Source organism: Hyla sarda, chromosome 8, assembly GCF_029499605.1.
Source record: "Hyla sarda isolate aHylSar1 chromosome 8, aHylSar1.hap1, whole genome shotgun sequence".
Taxonomy (NCBI): Eukaryota; Metazoa; Chordata; class Amphibia; order Anura; family Hylidae; genus Hyla; species Hyla sarda.
Genome location: NC_079196.1, coordinates 226,063,564 through 226,088,707, shown reverse-complemented (window position 1 = coordinate 226,088,707; position 25,144 = coordinate 226,063,564). Strand labels below are relative to the sequence as shown.

The window sequence follows — 25,144 nt, the reverse complement described above, 5'->3', positions numbered from 1 at the left end:
ATAATATCCCCAGTATATAATCACATGACTGGTGTAATAATACCATCTATAATATCCTCTGTATATGTCACATGACTGGTGTAATAATACCTTCTATAATATCCCCTGTATATGTCACATTACTGGTGTAATAATACCTTCTATAATACCCCCAGTATATAATCACATGACTGGTGTAATAATACCATCTATAATATCCTCTGTATATGTCACATGACTGGTGTAATAATACCTTCTATAATATCCCCTGTATATGTCACATTACTGGTGTAATAATACCTTCTATAATACCCCCAGTATATGTCACATGACTGGTGTAATAATACCATCTATAATATCCTCTGTATATGTCACATGACTGGTGTAATAATACCATCTATAATATCCCCTGTATATGTCACATGACTGGTGTAATAATACCATCTATAATATCCCCAGTATATGTCACATGACCAGTGTAATAATACCTTCTATAATATCCCCAGTATATAATCACATGACCAGTGTAATAATACCTTCTATAATATCCCCAGTATATAATCACATGACTGGTGTAATAATACCATCTATAATACCCCCAGTATATGTCACATGACCAGTGTAATAATACCTTCTATAATATCCCCAGTATATGTCACATGACCGGTGTAATAATACCTTCTATAATATCCCCAGTATATAATCACATGACCAGTGTAATAATACCTTCTATAATATCCCCAGTATATAATCACATGACCGTTGTAATAATACCATCTATAATATCCCCAGTATATAATCACATGACCGGTGTAATAATACCATCTATAATACCCCTAGTATATAATCACATGACTGGTGTAATAATACCATCTATAATATCCCCAGTATAAAATCACATGACTGGTGTAATAATACCATCTATAATACCCCCAGTATAGAATCACATGACCAGTGTAATAATACCATATATAATATCCCCAGTATATGTCACATGACTGGTGTAATAATACCATCTATAATATCCCCAGAATATAATCACATGACCAGTGTAATAATACCATATATAATATCCCCAGTATATAATCACATGACTGGTGTAATAATACCATCTATAATACCCCCAGTATATAATCACATGACCAGTGTAATAATACCATATATAATATCCCCAGTATATGTCACATGACTGGTGTAATAATACCTTCTATAATATCCCCTGTATGTAATCACATGACTGGTGTAATAATACCATCTATAATATCCCCAGTATATAATCACATGACCGGTGTAATAATACCATATATAATATCCCCAGTATATGTCACATGACTGGTGTAATAATACCTTCTATAATATCCCCAGTATATGTCACATGACTGGTGTAATAATACCATCTATAATACCCCCAGTATATGTCACATGACCGGTGTAATAATACCCCCATTATATGTCACATGACCGGTGTAATAATACCCCCATTATATGTCACATGACCGGTGTAATAATACCATATATGATATCCCCAGTATATAATCACATGACCGGTGTAATAATACCTTCTATAATATCCCCAGTATATAATCACATGACCGGTGTAATAATACCCCCATTATATGTCACATGACCGGTGTAATAATACCCCTATTATATGTCACATGACCGGTGTAATAATACCATCTATAATATCCCCAGTATATAATCACATGACCGTTGTAATAATACCTTCTATAATATCCCCAGTATATAATCACATGACCGGTGTAATAATACCTTCTATAATATCCCCAGTATATAATCACATGACCGGTGTAATAATACTCCCAGTATATGTCACATGACCGGTGTAATAATACATCTATAATATCCTCTGTATATGTCACATGACTGATGTAATAATACCTTCTATAATATCCCCAGTATATAATCACATGACCGGTGTAATAATACCTTCTATAATATCCCCAGTATATAATCACATGACCGGTGTAATAATACCATCTATAATATCCCCAGTATATAATCACATGACCGGTGTAATAATACCATCTATAATATCCCCTGTATATGTCACATGACTGGTGTAATAATACCTTCTATAATATCCCCAGTATATAATCACATGACCGGTGTAATAATACTCCCAGTATATGTCACATGACTGGTGTAATAATACCATATATAATATCCCCAGTATATGTCACATGACTGGTGTAATAATACCTTCTATAATATCCCCAGTATATGTCACATGACTGGTGTAATAATACCTTCTATAATATCCCCAGTATATGTCACATGACCGGTGTAATAATACCCCCATTATATGTCACATGACCGGTGTAATAATACCCCCATTATATGTCACATGACCGGTGTAATAATACCATATATGATATCCCCAGTATATAATCACATGACCGGTGTAATAATACCATCTATGATATCCCCAGTATATAATCACATGACTGGTGTAATAATACCCCCATTATATGTCACATGACCGGTGTAATAATACCCCCATTATATGTCACATGACCGGTGTAATAATACCATCTATAATATCCCCAGTATATAATCACATGACCGTTGTAATAATACCTTCTATAATATCCCCAGTATATAATCACATGACCGGTGTAATAATACCTTCTATAATATCCCCAGTATATAATCACATGACCGGTGTAATAATACTCCCAGTATATGTCACATGACCGGTGTAATAATACATCTATAATATCCTCTGTATATGTCACATGACTGATGTAATAATACCTTCTATAATATCCCCAGTATATAATCACATGACCGGTGTAATAATACCTTCTATAATATCCCCAGTATATAATCACATGACTGGTGTAATAATACCATCTATAATACCCCCAGTATATGTCACATGACTGGTGTAATAATACCATCTATAATATCCCCAGTATATAATCACATGACCGGTGTAATAATACCTTCTATAATATCCCCAGTATATAATCACATGACCGGTGTAATAATACCATCTATAATATCCCCAGTATATAATCACATGACCGGTGTAATAATACCATCTATAATATCCCCAGTATATAATCACATGACCGGTGTAATAATACCTTCTATAATATCCCCAGTATATAATCACATGACTGGTGTAATAATACCTTCTATAATATCCCCAGTATATAATCACATGACCGGTGTAATAATACCATCTATAATATCCCCAGTATATAATCACATGACTGGTGTAATAATACTCCCAGTATATGTCACATGACCGGTGTAATAATACCCCCAGTATATGTCACATGACCGGTGTAATCATGCAGTTCCCCCTCTTGTCCTGCAGGTGGTAAGGGCTGGTGTGTGATCCATGGACAGGAGCTGACGATTGATCGCTGGTACCCGCTGTCGTTGCGCTGCGGTCGCGCCTGTGTCACCAGATGTGGCTTATACGTCCCCCTGCACCTGGTCCCCTCCTCCATCCCCACCCCCCCGGGGCTGACGGACAACCTCATCTGTGGAGAGTGCATGGAAAGGTACGGACGGGACCCGTGTAACAAACCCTCAGCTGTGAGCAGGATGGGGTTAACTGTTCGTATCACAAATCTTTCCTATATCCTGTTCGTTACAATGTATCGGTCTAGTTCGCTGTTTCCGAACCTATTGTTCTCCAGCTGGAGAACCACAACTCCCATCATGCCAGAACATGATGGAAATTGGTCTAGAATCATTTTATTATCGTTCTAGGAATCGGGAGAAGGACGATCGTATTCAGCAGAAGTCAGCGCTGCAAGGTACGAACATCTGGGAACCCAAAGACCAGTGGGCTCCAAACTGTGGCCCTCCAGATGTTGCAAAACTACAACTCCCAGCATGCCAGGACAGCCGAAGGCTGTCCGGGCATGCTGGGAGTTGTAGTTTTGCAAAGGGCCACAGTTTAGAGACCATTGCCCTACACCCTTCACTGCGTGCTCTGCAGATCTCCCATTGGGGCTGCCATTATCCGAAAAAAAATTTAGGGAGAGACTGTGAATAACTTAAAATTTTTATTTTCCTAGATAAATCTTGCCCAAGCACCGGCCTGAATAAATCTGGAGCTACGGGGTAAGAGTTCATCGTACGGGGTCCCTGTGGGTGCAGACACGTCCCCCTAACGCTTCTATCTTATCTCTCTACAGAGCATCGCGCTCCCGTAACAAGTCCGGACGGTTCCAGCCCCAAGAAGATCCAGAGTACGCCCGAAGGGTACGAATAAAAAGGGGAGAAGGGGTGGGGGGGGGTCATTACTTACCAGATTGTACGGGTACTTTTCATTTATTAGTTATTGTTATATGCTTGTGTAGACATTGTTACATGAAAAAAATTCTGTCTCCCCACAGCCGCCTCCAGGTGGCGCTCACTGCATACAGAACTGTACAGATTCCCAAGAGATCCATAGCAGATCTGCTCCCCCTGTTAAAAGCAAAAAAAAAGTGACATACAAAGCATTCAGAAAGTCTTCAGCCCCAGTCACTTCTGTCACATTTTGTTCTGTCCCTCCTTGTGTCCCCATCATTCTAACCCCCAACCCCCCCCCCCCCCCATAATGACAAAGTAATAACAGAATGTTATAGATCTTTACCAATGAGAAGGATAAACTAGAATCCTGCAGTGAGAGAAGTATTCATACTCTCTATTCAGTTCTTAGTGAAAGTATCTGGTCTCCCCCAGACATGATGCTGCCCCCCCCATGATCACTGTAAGGATGGTATTGGGCAGGTGATGGGCAGTGCCTGGTTTCCCCCAGACATGATGCTGCCCCCACCATGATCACTGTAGGGATGGTATTGGGCAGGTGATGGGCAGTACCTGGTTTCCTCCAGACATGATGCTGCCCCCACCATGATCACTGTAAGGATGGTATTGGGCAGGTGATGGGCAGTGCCTGGTTTCCCCCAGACATGATGCTGCCCCCACCATGATCACTGTAGGGATGGTATTGGGCAGGTGATGGGCAGTACCTGGTTTCCCCCAGACATGTTGCTGCCCCCACCATGATCACTGTAGGGATGGTATTGGGCAGGTGATGGGCAGTGCCTGGTTTCCCCCAGACATGATGCTGCCCCCACCATGATCACTGTAGGGATGGTATTGGGCAGGTGATGGGCAGTACCTGGTTTCCTCCAGACATGATGCTGCCCCCACCATGATCACTGTGGGGATGGTATTGGGCAGGAGATGGGCAGTGCCTGGTTTCCTCCAGACATGATGCTGCCCCCACCATGATCACTGTAGAGATGGTATTGGGCAGGTGATGGGCAGTGCCTGGTTTCCCCCAGACATGATGCTGCCCCCACCATGATCGCTGTAGGGATGGTATTGGGCAAGTGATGGGCAGTGCCTGGTTTCCTCCAGACATTATGCTGCCCCCACCATGATCACTGTAGGGATGATATTGGGCAGGTGATGGGCAGTACCTGGTCTCCCCCAGACATGATGCTGCCCCCACCATGATCACTGTAGGGATGGTATTGGGCAGGTGATGGGCAGTGCCTGGTTTCCCCCAGACATGATGCTGCCCCCACCATGATCACTGTAGGGATGGTATTGGGCAGGTGATGGGCAGTACCTGGTCTCCCCCAGACATGATGCTGCCCCCACCATGATCACTGTAGGGATGATATTGGGCAGGTGATGGGCAGTGCCTGGTTTCCTCTATACATGATGCTGCCCCCACCATCATCACTGTAGGGATGGTATTGGGCAGGTGATGGGCAGTGCCTGGTTTCCTCTATACATGATGCTGCCCCCACCATGATCACTGTAGGGATGGTATTGGGCAGGTGATGGGCAGTGCTTGGTTTCCCCCAGACATGATGCTGCCCCCACCATGATCACTGTAGGGATGGTATTGGGCAGGTGATGGGCAGTGCCTGGTTTCCTCTATACATGATGCTGCCCCCACCATGATCACTGTAGGGATGGTATTGGGCAGGTGATGGGCAGTACCTGGTTTCCTCCAGACATGATGCTGCCCCCACCATCATCACTGTAGGGATGGTATTTGGCAGGTGATGGGCAGTACCTGGTTTCCCCCAGACATGATGCTGCCCCCACCATGATCACTGTAGGGATGGTATTGGGCAGGTGATGGGCAGTGCCTGGTTTCCTCTATACATGATGCTGCCCCCACCATGATCACTGTAGGGATGGTATTGGGCAGGTGATGGGCAGTACCTGGTTTCCTCCAGACATGATGCTGCCCCCACCATGATCACTGTAGGGATGGTATTGGGCAGGTGATGGGCAGTACCTGGTTTCCCCCAGACATGATGCTGCCCCCACCATGATCACTGTAGAGATGGTATTGGACAGGTGATGGGCAGTGCCTGGTTTCCCCCAGACATGATGCTGACCCCACCATGATCACTGTAGGGATGGTATTGGGCAGGTGATGGGCAGTGCCTGGTTTCCTCCAGACATGATGCTGCCCCCACCATGATCACTGTAGGGATGGTATTGGGCAGGTGATGGGCAGTACCTGGTTTCCTCCAGACATGATGCTGCCCCCACCATGATCACTGTAGGGATGGTATTGGGCAGGTGATGGGCAGTGCCTGGTTTCCTCCAGACATGATGCTGCCCCCACCATGATCACTGTAGGGATGGTATTGGGCAGGTGATGGGCAGTGCCTGGTTTCCTCCAGACATGATGCTGCCCCCACCATGATCACTGTAGGGATGGTATTGGGCAGGTGATGGGCAGTGCCTGGTTTCCCCCAGACATGATGTTTAGAATTGAGGCCATAAAGTTCAATCTTGCTTCCATTAGACCAGTGAATCTTGTTCCCCACAGTCTGATCCTTTTCTATAATCTCTGGCATCTTCCATGTATATTACTGAGGAGGCTTCTTTCTCCCATAAAGCCCAAATTGTGGAGGCTGCAGTGATGGTTCTGGACCTTCTGGAAGTTTCTCCCATCTGCACACAGGATCTTTGGAGCTTAGTGACCATTGGGTTATTGGTCTCCTCTCTTACCAAGACTCTTCTCCCCCAATGACTTAGTTTGGTGGGGCGGCAACTCTACGAAGAGTCCTGGTTCTTTCTTCTTCTCCCATGTAAGAATTATGGAGGCCATTGAGCTCTCTGGAACTTTTAGTGCAGCAGAAATGTTTTGTTCAATTCTCCAGATCTGAGCCTCCACACAATCTTGTCTCTGAGCTCTACAGGAAGTTCTTTCCCGCCTCGTGGCTTGTTTTTTTTCTCTGATATACATTGTCAGCTGTGAGACCTTATATTGACAAGATGCACAGACAAAGAAAGACAAAGACCGCACTCACCATACAGGTCTGTTTATTCGTATCCAGCCAACATGGCGATAGGACAGGCGGGGGAGCGGGGTGGGAGGCGGGGGAACTCCGCAACAAGTTGTTTCGTGCGGCTTAGCGCGCTTCCTCCAGCCAGAGGAAGTGTGCTAAGCCGTACGAAACAACTTGTTCCGGAGTTCCCCCGCCTGTCCTATCGCCATGTTGGCTGGATACGAATAAACAGACCTGTATGGTGAGTGCGGCCTTTGTCTTTCTTTGTCTGTGCATCTTGCTTCCTGGTTTGTTTGTTTCTACGCACCTCCGCTGCAGGCTTTGAATGGATCCTGTCCTGTGTGTTACGTCCGCTCACAGTGTTGCTTAGTTCCGTACGTGTCGGCTTCTGTCTTTTTTTGCTCACTCCTTATATTGACAAGGCTGTGTCTGAGCTCTACAGGCAGTTCTTCCCCCCCCTCATGGCTTAGTTTTTTTTCTCTAATATACATTGTCAGCTGTGAGACCTTATATAGACAGGGCGGAGTCTTTCCAAATCTTGTCCAGTCAGCTGAATTTTACCAAGATGGCGAAACATCTCAGAGACAATCAAGAGAAATGGGAGGAGCCAGAGCTAAAGGTCACATGTCATAGTAAAGGGTATGAATACTTATGTTCATGCCAAATTTTCGTTATTCCTTTTTAATAAGTTTGGAAATAATTCTAACGTTCTCACTTACATAATGGGGTATTAGGTGGAGAATGAATGCCTTGTATGACTGAGGGTTTGGTGCTCTGTATGTGGTATAAAGATGGTGAACGGAGTCTCCGCCCCCATCGTCCGCTCTATAACCAGTATGGCGCCTCTTTCAGGTGGACGAGCTCCTCAATCAGATGGCGTCTGGAAAGGTGGACTCCCAGAAGGTGCTGCAGCCCATCCGCCCCGCCGTCTTCCATTCTCCTCTGGGGAAGCAGGAGCAGAGTCCCGTCCCCATCAACGCCTGAGGCAAAATTATTCCTTTTATTTCGTTTATTTTTTTACCAATACAAATAAAAATCGGCCAATGTTTTACCTCAGAATTGCCTGACTTTATGGCCGTCTGCTGATTTTATCGGATTTCTACATAAAGTGGAATTAAATGACTCAAAAAGAAAAATTATTTTAAAAAATGTGTTTTATTTAAGGTAAAAAGCAGTCAACTAAGCTCCGCCCACACCGCGTTTCTGTTTGTAACATGTTTAGGGGGAGGAAAAAAAATACCTTAAAGGGGTACTCTGTTTTTTTTTTTTTTTTTTTTTTTTTTTTTTTTTTTAAATGAACTGGTGCCAGAAAGTTAAACAGATTTGTAAATCACTTCTATTAAAAAATCTTAATCCTTCCAGTACTTATTAGCTGCTGAATACTACAGAGGAAATGGTTTTCTTTTTGGAACACAGAACTCTCTGCTGACATCACGAGCACAGTGCTCTCTGCTGACATCTCTGTCCATTTTAGGAACTGTCCAGGGCAGCATATGTTTTCTATGGGGATTTTCTCCTACTATGGACAGTTCCTAAAATGGACAGAGGTGTCAGCAGAGAGCACTGTGGTCATGTCGTCAGCAGAGAGCTCTGTGTTCAAAAAAGAAAATAATTTCCTCTGTAGTATTCAGCAGCTAATAAGTGTTGGAAGGATTAAGATTTTTTTTTTTTTTACAGAAGTAATTTACAAATATGTTTAACTTTCTGGCAATAGTTGATTTAAAAAAAAATCATTTTTTACCGGAGTACACGTTTTAAGGTATTTTTTTTTTCCCCCTAAACATGCTAAACAGAAGTGCAGTGTGGGCAGAGCAGCATTTCTCAACCAGTGTGCCTACAGCTGTTGCAAAACTACAACTCCCAGCATGCCCGGGCATGCTGGGAGTTGTAGTTTTGCAACAGCTGAAGGTACACTGGGTGGGAATCACTGCACTACAGACATGACCAGGACCCTCTATAAGATGCGCTGAACTAGAAGACACGTATTCACAAACAAAATGGCTGCCAGTCAGGAGCTAGAAAGCAGTTAGTCTTCTATGCTCCGCCTCCACTGTGAGCCCTTAGCCATTCAGCAGAGCAGGAAGCGGTCACATGATCCATTGTGCAGACTGCAGAAAGCTCCTGACTGGCAGTTTTGTTTTTCTAGGCCTGGTCACCCATAGCAACCGATCACTGAGCAGCTTTTATACCTCAAAGGGTTTTCTGGGACTATAATATCCTTGCGATAGGGTGTCCAAATTTAATCGGTGGGGGTCGGACTACTGGCGGTCATCAGATTAAAGGGGCAGCGTAGTGATGGTACTGCCGATCAGGCCCTTTTGACTCTAAGGGTGCGTTCACACGTGCCTATTTTTGCTGCAGATTTGCTTCTGCAGATTTTGCTGCCCATTAAAGTCAATGGGCAGCAAAATCTGCAGTAAAAATACGCACGTGTGAACGCACCCTTTCACACAGGCGTATTTGTCAGCGGATCCGCAGCTGCGGATCCACTGACAAAGACCCCTAAAGTGCTGCCCTCTTTGTGCCTGCTAATAGCAGCAATCCGCCGCTACCAGCAGACACACTGAAGTGCGAGTCGCAGTGTATCCGCACATCGCGGCCGCTCCCCCGGCTCCCTGAGCTACACAGAGAGCGGCCGCGATGTGCGGATACACTGCAGGGTAACTCGCACATCGCAGTGTGTCTGCTGGTAGCGGCGGGGCGGCACAAAGAGGGCAGCACTTTAGGGGTCTTTGTCCGTGGATCCGCAGCTGCGGATCCACTGACAAATACGCCCATGTGAATGCACCCTTAGGGTGCGTTCCCACAGGGCGTATACGCAGCGCTAAATTTATGGCAGCAGCTGGAAATGGCGTATTCCTTGTTCACTATACACACAGGGCTTTCCGGTGGCAGCCCTATGCGTGTAGTGAGTTTTGGAGGCGGGGCCGTGTGCCGGCATGACTGACACGCGGCTCCGCCTCCAAAACTCACTACACGCATAGGGCTGCCGCCGGAAAGCCCTGTGTGTATAGTGAGCGAGGAATACGTAGCGTATTTCTCGCTGCTGCCGTAAATTTTGCACTGCGTCAAATACGCTGCGTATACGCCCTTAGGGTGCGTTCACACGTGTGTATTTTTGCTGCAGATTTTGCTGCCCATTGACTTCACTGGGCAGAAAAACCTTCTGCCTCAAATCTGCAGCAGAAAATATGCACGTGTGAACGTACCCTAATAGCGCTCAGGAACAGCTGCTACCTAATGGGGGGACACAACCCGTAAGACAACAGGTCAGCTAAAGTGTTGGTAGTCGACTCCGGGAAGAATAGGCCATCGATATTATGGCCTTAGAACCCCCCTCCCCATTAAGCTGCTTACGGTGGACCTCCAGCTGTAGGAAAACTACACCTACCAGCAAGCCCTGACTGGAGAGTCACAGCTTGGGGAGGCATTGTGGTGGCCATTTTGCAAAGGAACATAGTGGCGGCCATTTTGCCAGTCCAAATTATGTCAATAAGTGGTTCCTTGTAAACAAACGGTCTCCAAATTGTGGAGCACCAGATATTGCAAAACTACAATTACCAGCAAGCCCTGATTGAAGAGTCACAGCTTGGGGAACATTGGTAAAAGGAATTGATATGAAAGGAACGTAGTGGCGGCCATTTTGCCAGTCTAAGTGATATCAATTGTAGTGGTTCCTGGTAAACCAATGGTCTCCAAGCTGTGAACCATAAGATGTTGCAAAACTACAACTCCCAACATGCCCAGACTGGAGAACCACAGCTTGGTTAGGTACACTGATAAAATACATTTTATAGGAAAGGAACATAGCGGCGGCCATTTTGTCAGCCTAAATTATATCAATTGTAGTGGTGCCTTGTAAACCAGTGGTCTCCAAAGTGTGGACCTCCAGATGTTGAGCTTTCGAGACACAGCTTGGGGGACATTGTTAAAAGGTATTGATATGAAAGAAACAGTGGCGGCCATTGTGTCTAAATAATGTCAATTGTAGTGGTTTCTTATAAACTAGTGGTCTCCAAACTAATGACCTCCAGCTGCAAATTTTTTTTACAACAGCTGGAGGTCCATCATCTGGTGACCACTGTTGTATACAAATAGAAGACTCTTGCTCTTCCCACAAAATGGCCGCCTTCAGGTTTTTGTTAAAAAATAAATAAATACACAGAAAACTTCAGAATCTTTTTTTTTTTTTTTTTACAAATCTCGCTCTTTATTGCCTGAAAATAAAGCCAGTTTGAGAAGCGGAGCTGGAAGTGACACAGACGGCCAGCACGGAGGGAGGTTTCAACATTTCTCGATGCAACCGTCATGGGCGGCGGCCATGTTTATATCTCCCAGACAAAGTGAAATTAACTTAAGAAAAAGAGAGACAGACAGAAGATGTGATGGGCACCGGAGCCGTCATCTGATCCCTTCTGGGAAATGGCGAGAACAGCGACGCTGGGGGGGGGGGGGGGGGGGGCAGGTGAACAAATCCGGAGCCCCCCTGGGCGCTGGAGTATGTGACGGCGACATGAGCAGCTCCCGCTAGAGCACAGACATTGCAGTATTACTTTGGCACAAATGACATTTACAAGGGTGGGGGGGGGGGGTCACATCATGGATTAATGAAAAATGGTGGAGGGGGTGGGGGGGGGGGGTGAAGGCACAGAGTTTTAAACAGACGAGTCACCTGACACTAAAAAGCATTTCCGGTGCTGAACGAGGGCGGCCATTTTCTTGGAGACCAAGAAGGAAGTTGTTTTTGTTTGTTTTATTTATTTTTTCATTTTTTTTTTCTTTTTCTCTTTTTTTTTTTTTTTGTTTTTGTATATTTTTTTTCTGTATAGTTCAAATAAATCCCTGATTTTTTTTTTCTACATTTCTACAATTTTTATTTTTTTAATCATTTCGTAAAAAGGGGAGTCATTCAAAATAGACAAACCTCCCTGGAGCCGTGCGACAAATTATAAAATAAATACCCGTCCTGATGAACGCCGAAATTGAAAAGAAATAAATATATATATATATCAAACGAAACCGTATATCTTACAACCACAATGAAATAGCGGATGGAGATTAAGAAGCGCGACGTGCCGGGGGCGCCAGAAACACGATACGTTTTTCTTTTTTTTTTTATAATCTGGAAATAAATAACGGCTATAATACAGGATTTCGCCTTTTTTTTTTTTTTTTTTTTGCCAGTGTCCGTCCATTTCTGTGCTATTACAAAGAGCTTGGCGGCCATCGTGGACTTCCCCAAGATGGCGACCTGGCTTCTTGACAGCGACACGGGCACAGATTAAAGCCCCTCCCCTTCCTGCCAACCCTAAGTGTTTAGAACTCTGTGGGTGATGGTGACAGATCACATGATAGACGATCGCAGGGTGAGGGACTGTGCAGCTTGTGATTGCAATCTGTAAAATAAGACCCTCGATCTGTGTATAATCTGATATATCCCTCCTCGTGTATACCCCCACCCACCCGTAGTCGTACCCAGGATGAAACCCATCTTCAAATCGACACCTCGTACTCCCGGGTATCCTGAAAGAGAAAGAGATGTCACTAGATGGCGGGCGTGCCCTCCGTGTTGCATATTACTTAAAGGGGTACTCCCGTGGAAAAATTTTGTTTTTTTTAAATCAACTGTTGCCAGAAAGTTAAACAGATTTGAAAATTACTTCTATTAAAAAATCTTAATCCTTCCATTACTTATTAGCTGCTGAATACTACAGAGGAAATGGGTTTTCTTTTTGGAACACAAAGCTCTCTGCTGACATCACGACCACAGCGCTCTCTGCTGACACCTCTGTCCATTTTATGAACTGTCCAGAGTAAAAGGAAATACCCATAGCAAACCTATCCTGCACTGGACAGTTCCTAAAATGGACAGAGGTGTCAGCAGAGAGCACTGTGGTCAGACAGAAAGGAAATTCAAAAAGAAAAGAACTTCCTGTGGAGCATATGCTGCTCTGGACAGTTCTTAAAATGGACAGAGATGTCAGCAGAGAGCACTGTGGTCATGAGGTCAGCAGAGAGCTCTGTGTTCCAAAAAGAAAACCATTTCCTCTGTAGTATTCAGCAGCTAATAAGTACTGGAAGGATTAAGATTTTTTTAATAGAAGTAATTTACAAATCTATTTAACTTTCTGGCACCAGTTGATTTAAAAAAAAAAAAAAAAAAGTTTTCCCCAGGGGTATCCCTTTAATACAAGCTGCCATTGAGATTGTCACCCAGCTATCCCACCCCCACATATGACATTGGTTCAGCCGCTGAATAGGTGCCTTATTGTAATGGCTCATACCATCTGCCAAATTTTTTAGGGGGAAATTGCTTGTAACATGCTTTATTACCCACCTTCGGATTGCTTATACTGATTAGTGCTATGCTATTGCTGTTGCATAGCGTTGATCAGTTAGATTGGTGATCTGCTGGTACACCCTGCCAGAGGCGGACTCTATCAGCAGAACTACAGTGGCGGGAACAGAGACCTAGTAAAGACCCCTCCAGCTGCCATAGTAACCTACTGGGCCCCCGAACAGGACCGTCACATGTCACTTATCCTTTTAAATGCCGCGATCGCTATTGATTATGGCATTTAAAGGGTTAAATGACAGTCATTAGCGTAATGTCTGGCGTTCCATCTATTAAAGGGGTACTCCACTGCCCCAGCGTTCTAAACATTTTGGTCCGAAAAGCTGGGTGCGGGCTTCGGGGGTCGTGACGTCACGGCCACGCCACCTCAATGAAAGTCTATGGGAGGGGGCGTGGCATCTGCCACGCCCCCTCCCATAGACTTTCATTGAGGTGGCGTGGCCGTGACGTCACGACCCCCGAAGCCCGCACCCAGCTTTTCGGACCAAAATGTTTAGAACGCTGGGGCAGTGGAGTACCCCTTTAATAGATGGAATTCCAGACATTACGCTAATGACTGTCATTTAACCCTTTAAATGCCATAATCAATAGCGATCGCGGCATTTAGATGCCACGCCTCCTCCCATAGACTTGCATTGAGGGGGCGTGGCTGCGACATCACAGCCTGGACTCAGCGTTCGGAACAAAATGTTCCAAACGCTGGGGCAGTGGAGTACCCCTTTAAGCAAGCTCCTCTCCTGAGCTTGCTTTATTATTAGTTAAATAGCCATGCATGTAAACACTTCGAAACACTTAAAAGCTGTAAGCCGCTCTATATAACAAAAAACTTTTTAAAACAGAAGTATTTTTGAGTCTCAAAAGACACCATGTGAACACCGTCTAAACACCGGATAACATTATTTTTATTTTTTTGTTTTAAATCAACTGGTGCCAGAAAGTTAAACAAATTTGTAAATTACTTCTGTTTAAAAATCTTAATCCTTCCAGTACTTATTAGCTGCTGTATGCTCCACAGGAAGTTGTGTGGTTCTTTTCTGTCTGACCACAGTGCTCTCTGCTGACACCTCTGTCCATGTCAGGAACTGCCCAGAGTAGGAGCAAATCCCCATAACAAACCTCTCCCGCTCTGGACAGTTCCTAAAATGGACCGAGGTGTCAGCAGAGAGCACTGTGGTCAGACGGAAAGGAAATTCAAAAAGAAAAGAACTTCCTGTGGAGCATGCAGCAGCTGATAAGTACTGGATGGGTTAAGATTTTAAAATAGATGTAATTTACAAATCTGTTTAACCTTCTGGCACCAGTTGATTAAAAAAAAAAAAAATTTTTCCTGTGGAGTACCCCTTTAAGATCAGACAGAACAGGCCATGGCCTTTTTTAAGAACAGCGACCAATGGCTGCGGAACAAAAAAAAACATGAAATGTTAATTTGGTTCCATTTTGTTAAAAAAATGACAAAAAAAAAGGATTAAATTAAAATTTTTTACAAAATTAAACGTAATAAACATTTGGTCATCCTACCTAAGGCTATGTTCACACAGTGCAAAATTCGACTGCGTATTTTATTTATCGTGCTCATTTTTAGCATTAATCGGTAAAAATGGGTTAAAAATGCATGTGTAAAATAAAGTGCACGCCCACATTTTACGCGGTGTTTTTGTTGTTGTTTTCCCGCACCTTTTATAGGGTTTTATGTAAATCAGGTCTTTGCTTGTAGTCGTCAATTGTTTTGAAGTCTATGTGTGATAGTTCTATTGGTCACCCAGCTTTCCCAGCAACAGAAAGAACTGAAGAAAAACAAAACTTTCCCAGCACTACTCACCCCGGCCTCGTATAATGGGTTGTTGAAGTCGGACTCCACAGTGATGGGGCTGTATGAATGAGAGGCCGGGAAAGAAAATCCAAACAGAGATTTGCCTTGAAACCTGCAGGAGAAAAATGGCACAGAGAACATGAGAGTCATGGTTAAAGGGGTACTCACCTGGAAAACATTTTTTTTAAATCAACTGGTGCCAGAAAGTTAAACAGATCTGAAAATTACTATTATTAAAAAATCTTAATCCTTCCAGTACTTATCAGCTGCTGTATGCTTCACATGAAGTTCTTTTCTTTTTTAATTCCCTTTCTGTCTGACCACAGTGCTCTCTACTGACACCTCTGGCCATTTTAGGAACTGTCCAGAGCAGGAGAGGTTTGCTATGGGGATTTGCTCCTGCTTTGGACAGTTCCTAAAATGGACAGAGGTGTCAAAATGGACAGAGGTGTCAGCAGAGAGCACTGTGGTCAGACAGAAAGGAAATTCAAAAAGAAAAGAACTTCCTCTGAAACACACAGCAGCTGATAAGCACTGGAAGGGTTGACATTTTTAAATAGAAGCTATTTACAAATCTGTTTAACTTTCTGGCACCAGTTGATATAAAAAAAAATGTTTTCCAGTGGAGTAGCCCTTTAAAAAGCTATAGAGAAAACAGATAAAAGCCACAAAAATAGAGACAGAAAGACTCATTGCCAAAGAGAGTAAAACTAACCCCAAAATGTCCTTTAACTATATAAATAGCAAAAAGGTCAAAAATGAAAGTGCGGGCCCTTTAAAAAATGATGAGGAAGAAATTATAGACGGGGATCAGGAAAAAGCAAATATATTAAACAAATTCTTCTCCACTGTATTCACTGAGGAAAATGAAATGCCAGGTGAAATACAGCGAGATAAGGTAAACTCCCCAGTACAGGTCACCTGTCTAACCCAGGAAGAAGTACAGGTCACTTGCCTAACCCAGGAAGAAGTACAGTACCGCATACAAAAAATCAAAATAGACAAATTTGCCAGGTCCAGATGGCATTCACCCCCGTGTTCTAAAGGAATTAAGTAATGTGATAGACAGACCCCTATTAATATTCAGGGACTCTATAGTAAGAGGGGTGGTTCCCCAGGACTGGCGCATGGCCAATGTGGTGCCAATATTTAAAAAGGGGTCAAAAGGTGACCCCAGGAATTATAGGCCTGTTAGTTTAACCTCCGTTGTATGTAAATTGCTTGAGGGCTTTCTAAGAGATGCTATTTTGGAGTATCTTGATATGACCCCATGGATCCTGTCAAACTAACCTTTGACCTGATCAGCTTTTATGAGGAGGGGAGCTCCAGACTGGACCAGAGGGAATCGCTGGATGTCGTATAGCTGGATTTTTTTTAAAGCATTTGATACAGTGCCACACAAAATGTTGGTGCATAAAATGAGAAGGATTGGGCTGGGGGAGAATGTGTGCAAGTGGGTAAGTAACTGGCTCAGTGATGGGAAACAGAGGGTGGATATTAATGGTACTTATTCTGATTGGGTGACTGTTACTAGTGGGGACCACAGGGGTCAGTCTTGGGTCCTATTCTATTTAATATATTTATTAATGACCTTGTAGAGGGGTTGAAGAGTAAAGTAGCAATCTTTGCAGATGATACTAAACTTTGTAAAGCGGTAAACACAATAGAGGACAGTGCACTGTGTATAGTAGATAACACAATAGAGGACAGTGCACTGTTACAAATGGATCTGGATAGGTTGGAGGTTTGGGCTGGGAAGTGGCAGATGAGGTTCAACACTGATAAAAGTAAGGTTATGCACATGAGGAGGAAAAATCCGGGCTGGGATTATGTAAATGGGAGAACACTTGGGACGACTGACATGGAAAAGGACTTGGGAGTCTTAGTTAATAGTAAATTTAGCTGTAGTGACCAGTGGGGGGCATCAATAGGCGCATAGATACCCACAACAAGGAAATTATTCTACCACTATACAATTCACTAGTCAGACAACACATAGAATACTGTGCACAGTACTGGTCAGACCACACATAGAATACTGTGCACAGTACTGGTCAGACCACACATAGAATACTGTGTACAGTACTGGTCAGACCACACATAGAATACTGTGTACAGTACTGGTCAGACCACACATAGAATACTGTGCACAGTACTGGTCAGACCACACATAGAATACTGTATACAGTACTGGTCAGACCACACATAGAATACTGTATACAGTACTGGGCAGACCACACATAGAATGCTGTATACAGTACTAGTCAGACCACACATAGAATACTGTGTACAGTACTGGGCAGACCACACATAGAATACTGTGCACAGTACTAGTCAGACCACACATAGAATACTGTGTACAGTACTGGTCAGACCACACATGGAATACTGTATACAGTACTGGTCAGACCACACATAGAATACTGTGTACAGTACTGGTCAGACCACACATAGAATACTGTGTACAGTACTGGTCAGACCACACATAGAATACTGTGTACAGTACTGGTCAGACCACACATAGAATACTGTGTACAGTACTGGTCAGACCACACATAGAATACTGTGTACAGTACTGGGCACCAGTGTACAAGAAAGATATAGTGGAGCTGGAGAGGGTTCAAAGACGGGCAACCAGGGTAATACGGGGAATGGGAGGACTAAAGTACCCAGAAAGATAAGAATTAGGGTTATTTAGTTTAGAAAAAAGAAGGGGTGACCTAATAACTATGTATAAATATATCAGGGGACAGTACAGAGATCTCTCCATGATCTATTTATACCCAGGACTGTGTATATAACAAGGGGGCATCCTCTACGTCTACAGGAAAGAAGGTTTCTACTCCAGCACAGATGGGGGTTCTTTACTGTAAGAGCAGTGAGACTGTGAAATTCTCTGCCTGAGGAGGTGGTCATGGTGAACTTTGTAAAAGAATTTAAAAGGGGTCTGGATGCATTTTTGGAGAGTAATAACATTACAGGTAATGGAGAATAGATTTATAGGGACAGAACGTTGATCCAGGGATTTATCCTGATGCCATATTTGGAAGGAAATTTTACCTCTAGTATGAGGGTTTTTTGCCTTCTTCTGGATCAACTCAGTATGGACTCATTAGGGTTAATCATGCCATGATTAAGAATATATTTGTTCGAAACGCGTCGGTGGACGTGGGTTTTTAACTCACTAGAGCACTTTTTTGTTATATGTGTTTTCCTTTCATCATTTTTTTAACATCATATGAATTAAAGTTAAATATTTTCAACTATTTTTGGTGGAGCTGGAACCCCTGTCTTTTCGTATTGGATTGTATCAACCAAGGATATGGCTTGGCTCTTGTTTCCTGTGCTCCCTGCAATTGGACATCTTCTCTCTTTATACTCTGGCAAATGGTGAGCTGAAAGTACAAACTTTTTTTTTCTTTTCTCATTAGGGTTATAGGTTGAACTTGATGGACTCTGATTTTTTTAAACCTCATGAACTATGTTACTATTTACACTGGAAATTATGTTGAGCTAAAGACACCGATGCAGACAGTTTGTTTCACAAACAGAAGGGAAGCATGAATATTATAAATAATTTAAATAAATGAACATATATTGTTAAATAAAGTCATTTTAAGACCTTTCTGTTATCTTTGTTTTTTGATCCAAACTCTTTTGTTTTCACTAGCCCAACTTCCCATCTGGTATACATCCTGTAAATGACTTCCTGTTTCTGTGTACACTCTAGCCAGGAATTTAGCCTAATATATTTCCCTCCTATTGTACATTATTAACTATAACCCCTCCCACATATTGTTAGGGACATAGAGTTGGCAAATTCCTAGCTAGAGTGTACACGGGAACAGGAAGTTTGTTACAGAATGTAAACCAGTCAGGACTTTGGGCTGAAGACAACAGGAACGGAAGGAAAGCATAAAGACCATAAAAGGGAGTAAAATAACTTTATTTACCAATATATGTTCATATATTGTACTACCTTTCTGTAGTCTTTCATGCTTCCCTTCTGTTGTTGATGCAAACTGTCTGCTCTGTTTTCTTTAGCCCCACGTCCTATCTATTGTACATCCTACAGCGGAATTTCTGTTCCTGTCTACAGGACACTCTAGCCAGGAATTCAGCCATCTCTTTATCCCTCCCAAGTGGGAAAGAGATAGAGTTGGCTGAATTCCAGGCTAGTGTGTCCTGTACGCTTGAATAGAAGGGAAGCATGAAAGGTAGTAAAATACTTTAAAAACATATATCGATAGAGTTTTTTGCTACCTTACTGTGGTCTTTAAAGCTTTCCTTCTATTTTTGGAATTCAGCCAACTATCTTTCCCTCCAACTACACTTTCTTGGCTTTATCCTCTCCCATATAGTGGGAGGGAGATAGATTTCGCTGAACTCCTGGCTAGAGTGTACACAGGAACAGGAAGTCAATTACAGAATGTGCACCAGACAGGAAGTTGGGCTAATGAAGACAGAAAATCATAAAAGACCACAGAAAGGTATTAAAATTACTTTATGAGCCATTTTACTTTCAACTATACTGTTGAAATTAGGTTTTTCTCATCGGAAAATCCCTTTAAGTTATTTCAATATTTTATGTAAATGTGTTTCTGGGGATGCGGTTACAAATTAATGAGCAAAATAAAAGTAATAAAAAAAGGGATTTTTGTCTTACCGTAAAATCTTTTTCTCAGAGGATCCATTGGGGGACACAGACCTTGGGTGTATGCTGTTGTTGCTAGGAGACTTGACACTAAGGAAATCAAAAAGTCGTCTCCTCCCAGCAGGATATACCCGCCTACAGAGCCTGAGGTTATCAGTTTAGTCCCCAAGCAGTAGGAGAGGACGGAGAGGCAGAAAACCAAGACCAGTCCGAGGTAACCAGAACAAAAAATTAACTGAACACACGCTCGGACATGTAACCAAAACCGGAACACCAAAGAAAGGGCGGGAGCTGTGTCCCCCAATGGATCCTCTGAGAAAAATATTTTACGGTAAGACAAAAATCCCTTCTTCTCTATCGGCTCCATTGGGGGACACAGACCTTGGGACGTACCAAAGCCGTCCCTAGGGTGGGCACAGAAAACAATCAAGGGGCAGGCTGGGCCACCACCGCCTGCAACACCTTACGGCCCAGACTAGCATCCGCGGATGCAAAGGTATGAACCTGGTAGAATTTAGTAAAAGTGTGCAAGGACGACCAGGTAGCCGCCTTACGGACTTGAGAGGCTGAAGCCCTGTTATGGAGAGCCCAGGAAGCTCCGACAGAACGCGTGGAGTGAGCTGAAACCCTGAAAGGAGGAGTCTTCCCCCTGCAACGGTAAGCCTCTGAAATGGCAGACTTGATCCACCGCGAAATGGTTGCCTTGGAAGCAGGTGACCGTCCGTAAGAACAAAAAAGGAATCACATTGACGAAAGGGAGACGTAACAGAGAGGTAGGTACGCACTGCCCGTACCACATCAAGTTTATGAAGCAAACGCTCCCCGGAATGAGATGGAGCGGGACAAAAGGACGGGAGGACGATATCCTCATTAAGGTGGAAAGCAGAAACCACCTTAGGTAAAAAAGAAGGAACCGGACAACAAAAAACTTTGTCCTGATGGACAATTAGAAAGGGAGAGCGGCAAGAAAGAGCCACCAACTCCGAAACCCGTCTGATGGAGGTAATTGCCATAAGGAACGCCACATTCCAGGAAAGGAGACGAAGGGAAACCTCCCTGAGGGGTTCAAAGGGCGCGCCCTGCAGTGTGCCAAGGACCAAATTAAGATCCCAAGGAGGAGTAGGAGACCTGTAAGGAGAAATCGCGTGGGCCACTCCTTGAAGGAAGGTCTGAACATGAGAATCAGATGCCAGAGGGTGTTGGAAAAGAATGGAAAGGGCAGACACTTGACCCTTTAAAGAAGGCTTGCGTGCCTTGAGCATGGTGCGAATCACCTGTGTTGAGAAGCCACGGGCCCTTACTAGCGCGGTCTCAACCGCCACGCTGTCAAATGCAGAGATGGTAATTTGGGGTGGCCCAGGGGACCCTGAGAGGGAAGGTCTGGACGAAGCGGAAGGCGCAGCAGAACGTCGTCCAGGAGCCGGACGACATCGGCGTACCACGCCCTCCGAGGCCAATCTGGAGCCACGAGAATGGTTGGAATGGCCTCCACTTGACCTTCCTCAGGACCCTGGGAAGGCGAGGAAGAGGAGGGAACAGATAAGGTAGGGCGAACCCCGACCAAGGAATTACCAGTGCATCCACTGCCAGAGCACGGGGGTCCCGCGACTTCGACACAAATAGGGGAACCTTCTGATTGTGGCGGGATGCAAAGAGATCCACATCTGGAGTTCCCCAGAGGCCGCAGATCTCTGCAAATACCTCCGGATGAAGGGACCCCTCGCCGGCATCGGGAGAGGACCGGCTTAGAAAGTCTGCTTCCCAATTGTTTATGCCTGGGATGTGAAATGCTGAGATGGCTGGAACCCTGAGCTCCGCCCAGGGAAGGATCTTGGAAACTTCAGCCATCGCCACCAGACTGTGGGTGCCACCCTGGCGATTGATGTACGCCACCGCAGTGGAGTTGTCCGACTGGACACGAACTGGGCGGTCCTGAAGAAGGATCTCCCAATGTAACAGGCAAAGGTAGATTGCCCTCAGCTCTAGATGTTGATCGGGAAGAGTGTCTCCCTGGGAGACCAAAAGCCCTGGACTGTCCGGTCTCGGAAGACACCCCCCAACCCGAAAGGCTGGCATCCATCGTGACAACCAGCCAATGGAGGGGCAGGAAGGAGCGCCCCTGAAGAAGCAGGGGTGAGCGGAGCCACTACAGAAGGGAGCGACGAGATGACCGAGGAAGTACGAGGGACAATGGGGACCTGTGGACCTTGGTGAGGGACAATGGGGACCTTGGTGAACACCCTTGGAGCTGTGGCTAGGCCGAAGGGGAGAGCCACAACTGAAAATGTCCCTCCGGGACAGCAAAGCGGAGGAACCACTGATGTCCCGGAAAATTGGGAACATGAAGGTAGGCGTCCCTGATGTCCACTGAGGAAAGAAACTCCCCCTGATCCATGATCGCCACAACCGAACGGAGAGACTCCATGCAGAAGTGGCGCAAGAAGAGATGCCGGTTGAGGAGCCTTAGATCCAAGATGGGGCCCCCTTTTCTTGGGAACTACAAAGAGGTTGGAATAAAAATCCCGAAAACGTTCCCTGAGAGGAACCGGAACAATGACCCCCTGAATGAGGAGGGACTGAAGCGCACCCCGGAAGGCCTAAGCCAGAGAGGGAGATCGCGGAGCTCGGGAAAGGAAAAAGTGATCCTTTGGAAGAGAGGCAAACTCGATCCGGTAACCGTTGGACACCACATCCCTGACCCAGGAGTCCTGCACATGCGTTGACCAGATGTCCCGGAAGAGTAACAGACGAGCTGACACCCGAGAAAAATCCGCGGGTGTGGGCGTCCCTTCAGGCGGAGGTGGGTTTGCGGGTACCCGCCTTGGGCGCAAAGCGGCCCGAACGGTTATCCGACTTCCAGGATGTGCGAGCCTTTTTGTCCCGAGAAGTCGCCTGCCTGGTCCCCTTCGTGACCCCAAAGGTCTGCAAGGAACGAAAGGAGGTAGATTTACAGCGGGAGGTAGTTCTACAGGCCTTATTTTGAGGTAATAAGGAACTCTTCCCTCCCGTGGCTTCAGAGATTATCTCGTCTAGGCGCTTACTAAAAAGCCAAGAACCAGTAAAAGGAAGCTCAGTGAGAGACTTCTTAGAGGCTGCGTCCGCATCCCAGGCTTTGAGCCACGCGGATCTACAGAGAGCCACAAGGTTACCCGTGGCAAAGGCAGCACAGCGGCCGGTTCTTTCGAGGAAGCTCCAGAAGAATTGCCCTGGCGGAGTCGGCAAACCCAGATCGTAAGGGCCCTGGAAACCCAGGCAGAGGCAAAGGCAGGGAGAAGAGATGAACCCGCCGCCTCAAGGCAAATTTAGCAGAGGTCTCCCCTTTTTGTCCGCTGGATCCATAAAAGATGCAGCATCGGGCAAAGGTAGGGTAGTAGTCTTAGATAGATGGGAGACTGGTGGGTCCACCGTAGGAGGTGAGGACCACCGGGCAATGAGGTCCTTAGCAAAGGGATAATGCGCTTGAACCTTCTTTGTTTCTTGAAACCTCTTGTCAGGGTGCCTCCAGGCAGACTCTAGCAAGGCTTCAAATTCAACATGGGAGCTGAACATCTTGTGTGTCGGACGGGCATGATGAAAGGAAATTTCTGGGACAGCGTCCGAAGTTCCTGGGTCCTCTAGGTGAAAGGTGTCTCTTATGTCCGAAACCAATGAGTCCACCGTATCGGTCATGTCTGCGTGGTCTTCTGAGTCTTGAAACAGAAGCAGCCTCATCAACTAGTTCACCAGGGGAGTGGAAACGGGTGGAGGCAGCCTTAGAAGAGGGAGACACTAACCTGGAGCGCCATTCTGGAGATTCAGAACAGAGACTTGGGGAGCGTCTTCTGGAAGAAAGAGACTTACTGGAAGACGTAGCAGAGGGACGATGCCCATGCCTACGTCTGTACAAAGACACCGCAGAGGAGTCAGAGGAATGGCCCCTATTACGCTTGTGAGAGCTCTTAAAATAGGGTGAGGGAGAGCGAGGCTCTATTGGGGAACGGTGTAAGGAGGACCCCTCTATGGCAGTCACCACGGAACGGGAGACCTGCGCCAAGTCCGAAATAGACTGAGAGAGGGAAGGCACCCACATTGGAGGGGCAGCAGAGCCCACTGGGTCTGGGGGAGCATCCTGAATAGGAATACCAGGAGCGTCATGGGGTGCAGTGGTGCAGGCGGAACAAGTGGGTTCAGCAGACCCAGGCATTTTGCGTTGCAGCCCCTATAAGTATAGTAGGTGACCAGGGCCCCAGGTACCTGCTTAGAGGGAGGGACAGTTCTGGTCTCGGACCTGGAAAAAATAGGGTAATCTGACCAGCATCCATGTCCCCCACCAGGCAGCTGCTGTGAGAAAAGCGGGAACAGCAGGACCAATCAGAAGAGAGGGGCCGGGTTAGACTGGAGCGCATCTGATTGGCCTCCAGTCCCCCGCACAGCTCTGATTGGCTTAAGAGATTCGCGCTCTCCCTAGGGCGCGAATCCCGCCGGAGAAGATGGCGGCTCATAATGGCACCCACTCCAATCCCCGAAGCATATGTGAGTGCCGGGGAACAGGAGCGGGCAAAGTGCCGGTGCAGCGAGCCGCTGTGAAAACGAAAGTAAACTGCGCCACGGCCGCACTACACACCACGCGGCCGGAGCACAGAAGAAAAAAACCCCATAGAGAAGGCAGCCGCGGCTGCTGAATGAAGAAAGACCGCCCAGTGAATAAAAATGAACAGTGCAACACCACTGATATTAACCCCCTGAGTTCCTCCAATAGCGTTAGGAAGCCCTTGCCCAATAGGGACCCCAACTAGAAACAATAAAAAGGAGTGGGACCAAAACAGGGGTTCTCCAGAGGTTGCAAGCCCCCGACACCTGAAAGAAAAAAAGGGAGAAGGGAAATACTCACCTTAATCAGAAGAACTCACCTCATGAAGTCTTCAGCCAGCTTTTTGTCACCTGCATCATGCCGGGCTTGAAAAGCGAGAAGAGCAGGGAAAAGTGGGGGACCCGGACCCGTGAGGTACAACCCCAAGCGCTGGCCGTTGGCGAGAGGGGATTGACAGTACATCCAGGCTGTGTCC

General features: G+C 45.4%; 2 protein-coding genes across 7 annotated transcripts in view; one reads left to right on the top strand and one right to left on the bottom strand.

Moving 5' to 3' along the window:
* The window catches only part of LOC130284016 (uncharacterized), a 28,316-nt gene extending 19,937 nt beyond the window's left edge, over nt 1-8,379 (top strand). For both annotated transcript variants that reach the window (XM_056533895.1, XM_056533896.1), the window contains exons 5-9: nt 3,329-3,518; nt 3,730-3,776; nt 4,041-4,086; nt 4,161-4,227; nt 8,133-8,379. In XM_056533895.1, the coding sequence (XP_056389870.1) occupies nt 3,329-3,518; nt 3,730-3,776; nt 4,041-4,086; nt 4,161-4,227; nt 8,133-8,264 (482 nt within the window). In that variant the 3' untranslated portion in view covers nt 8,265-8,379. The remainder of the gene's footprint in view (nt 1-3,328; nt 3,519-3,729; nt 3,777-4,040; nt 4,087-4,160; nt 4,228-8,132) is intronic.
* A 3,080-nt stretch (nt 8,380-11,459) lies between these two features.
* The window catches only part of SEZ6L2 (seizure related 6 homolog like 2), a 199,031-nt gene continuing 185,346 nt past the window's right edge, over nt 11,460-25,144 (bottom strand). For all 5 annotated transcript variants that reach the window (XM_056535082.1, XM_056535084.1, XM_056535083.1 and 2 more), the window contains 2 exons: nt 15,455-15,557; nt 11,460-12,803 (listed from right to left, as the gene is read on the bottom strand). In XM_056535082.1, coding sequence (XP_056391057.1) covers nt 12,774-12,803; nt 15,455-15,557 — 133 coding nt within the window. In that variant the 3' untranslated portion in view covers nt 11,460-12,773. The remainder of the gene's footprint in view (nt 12,804-15,454; nt 15,558-25,144) is intronic.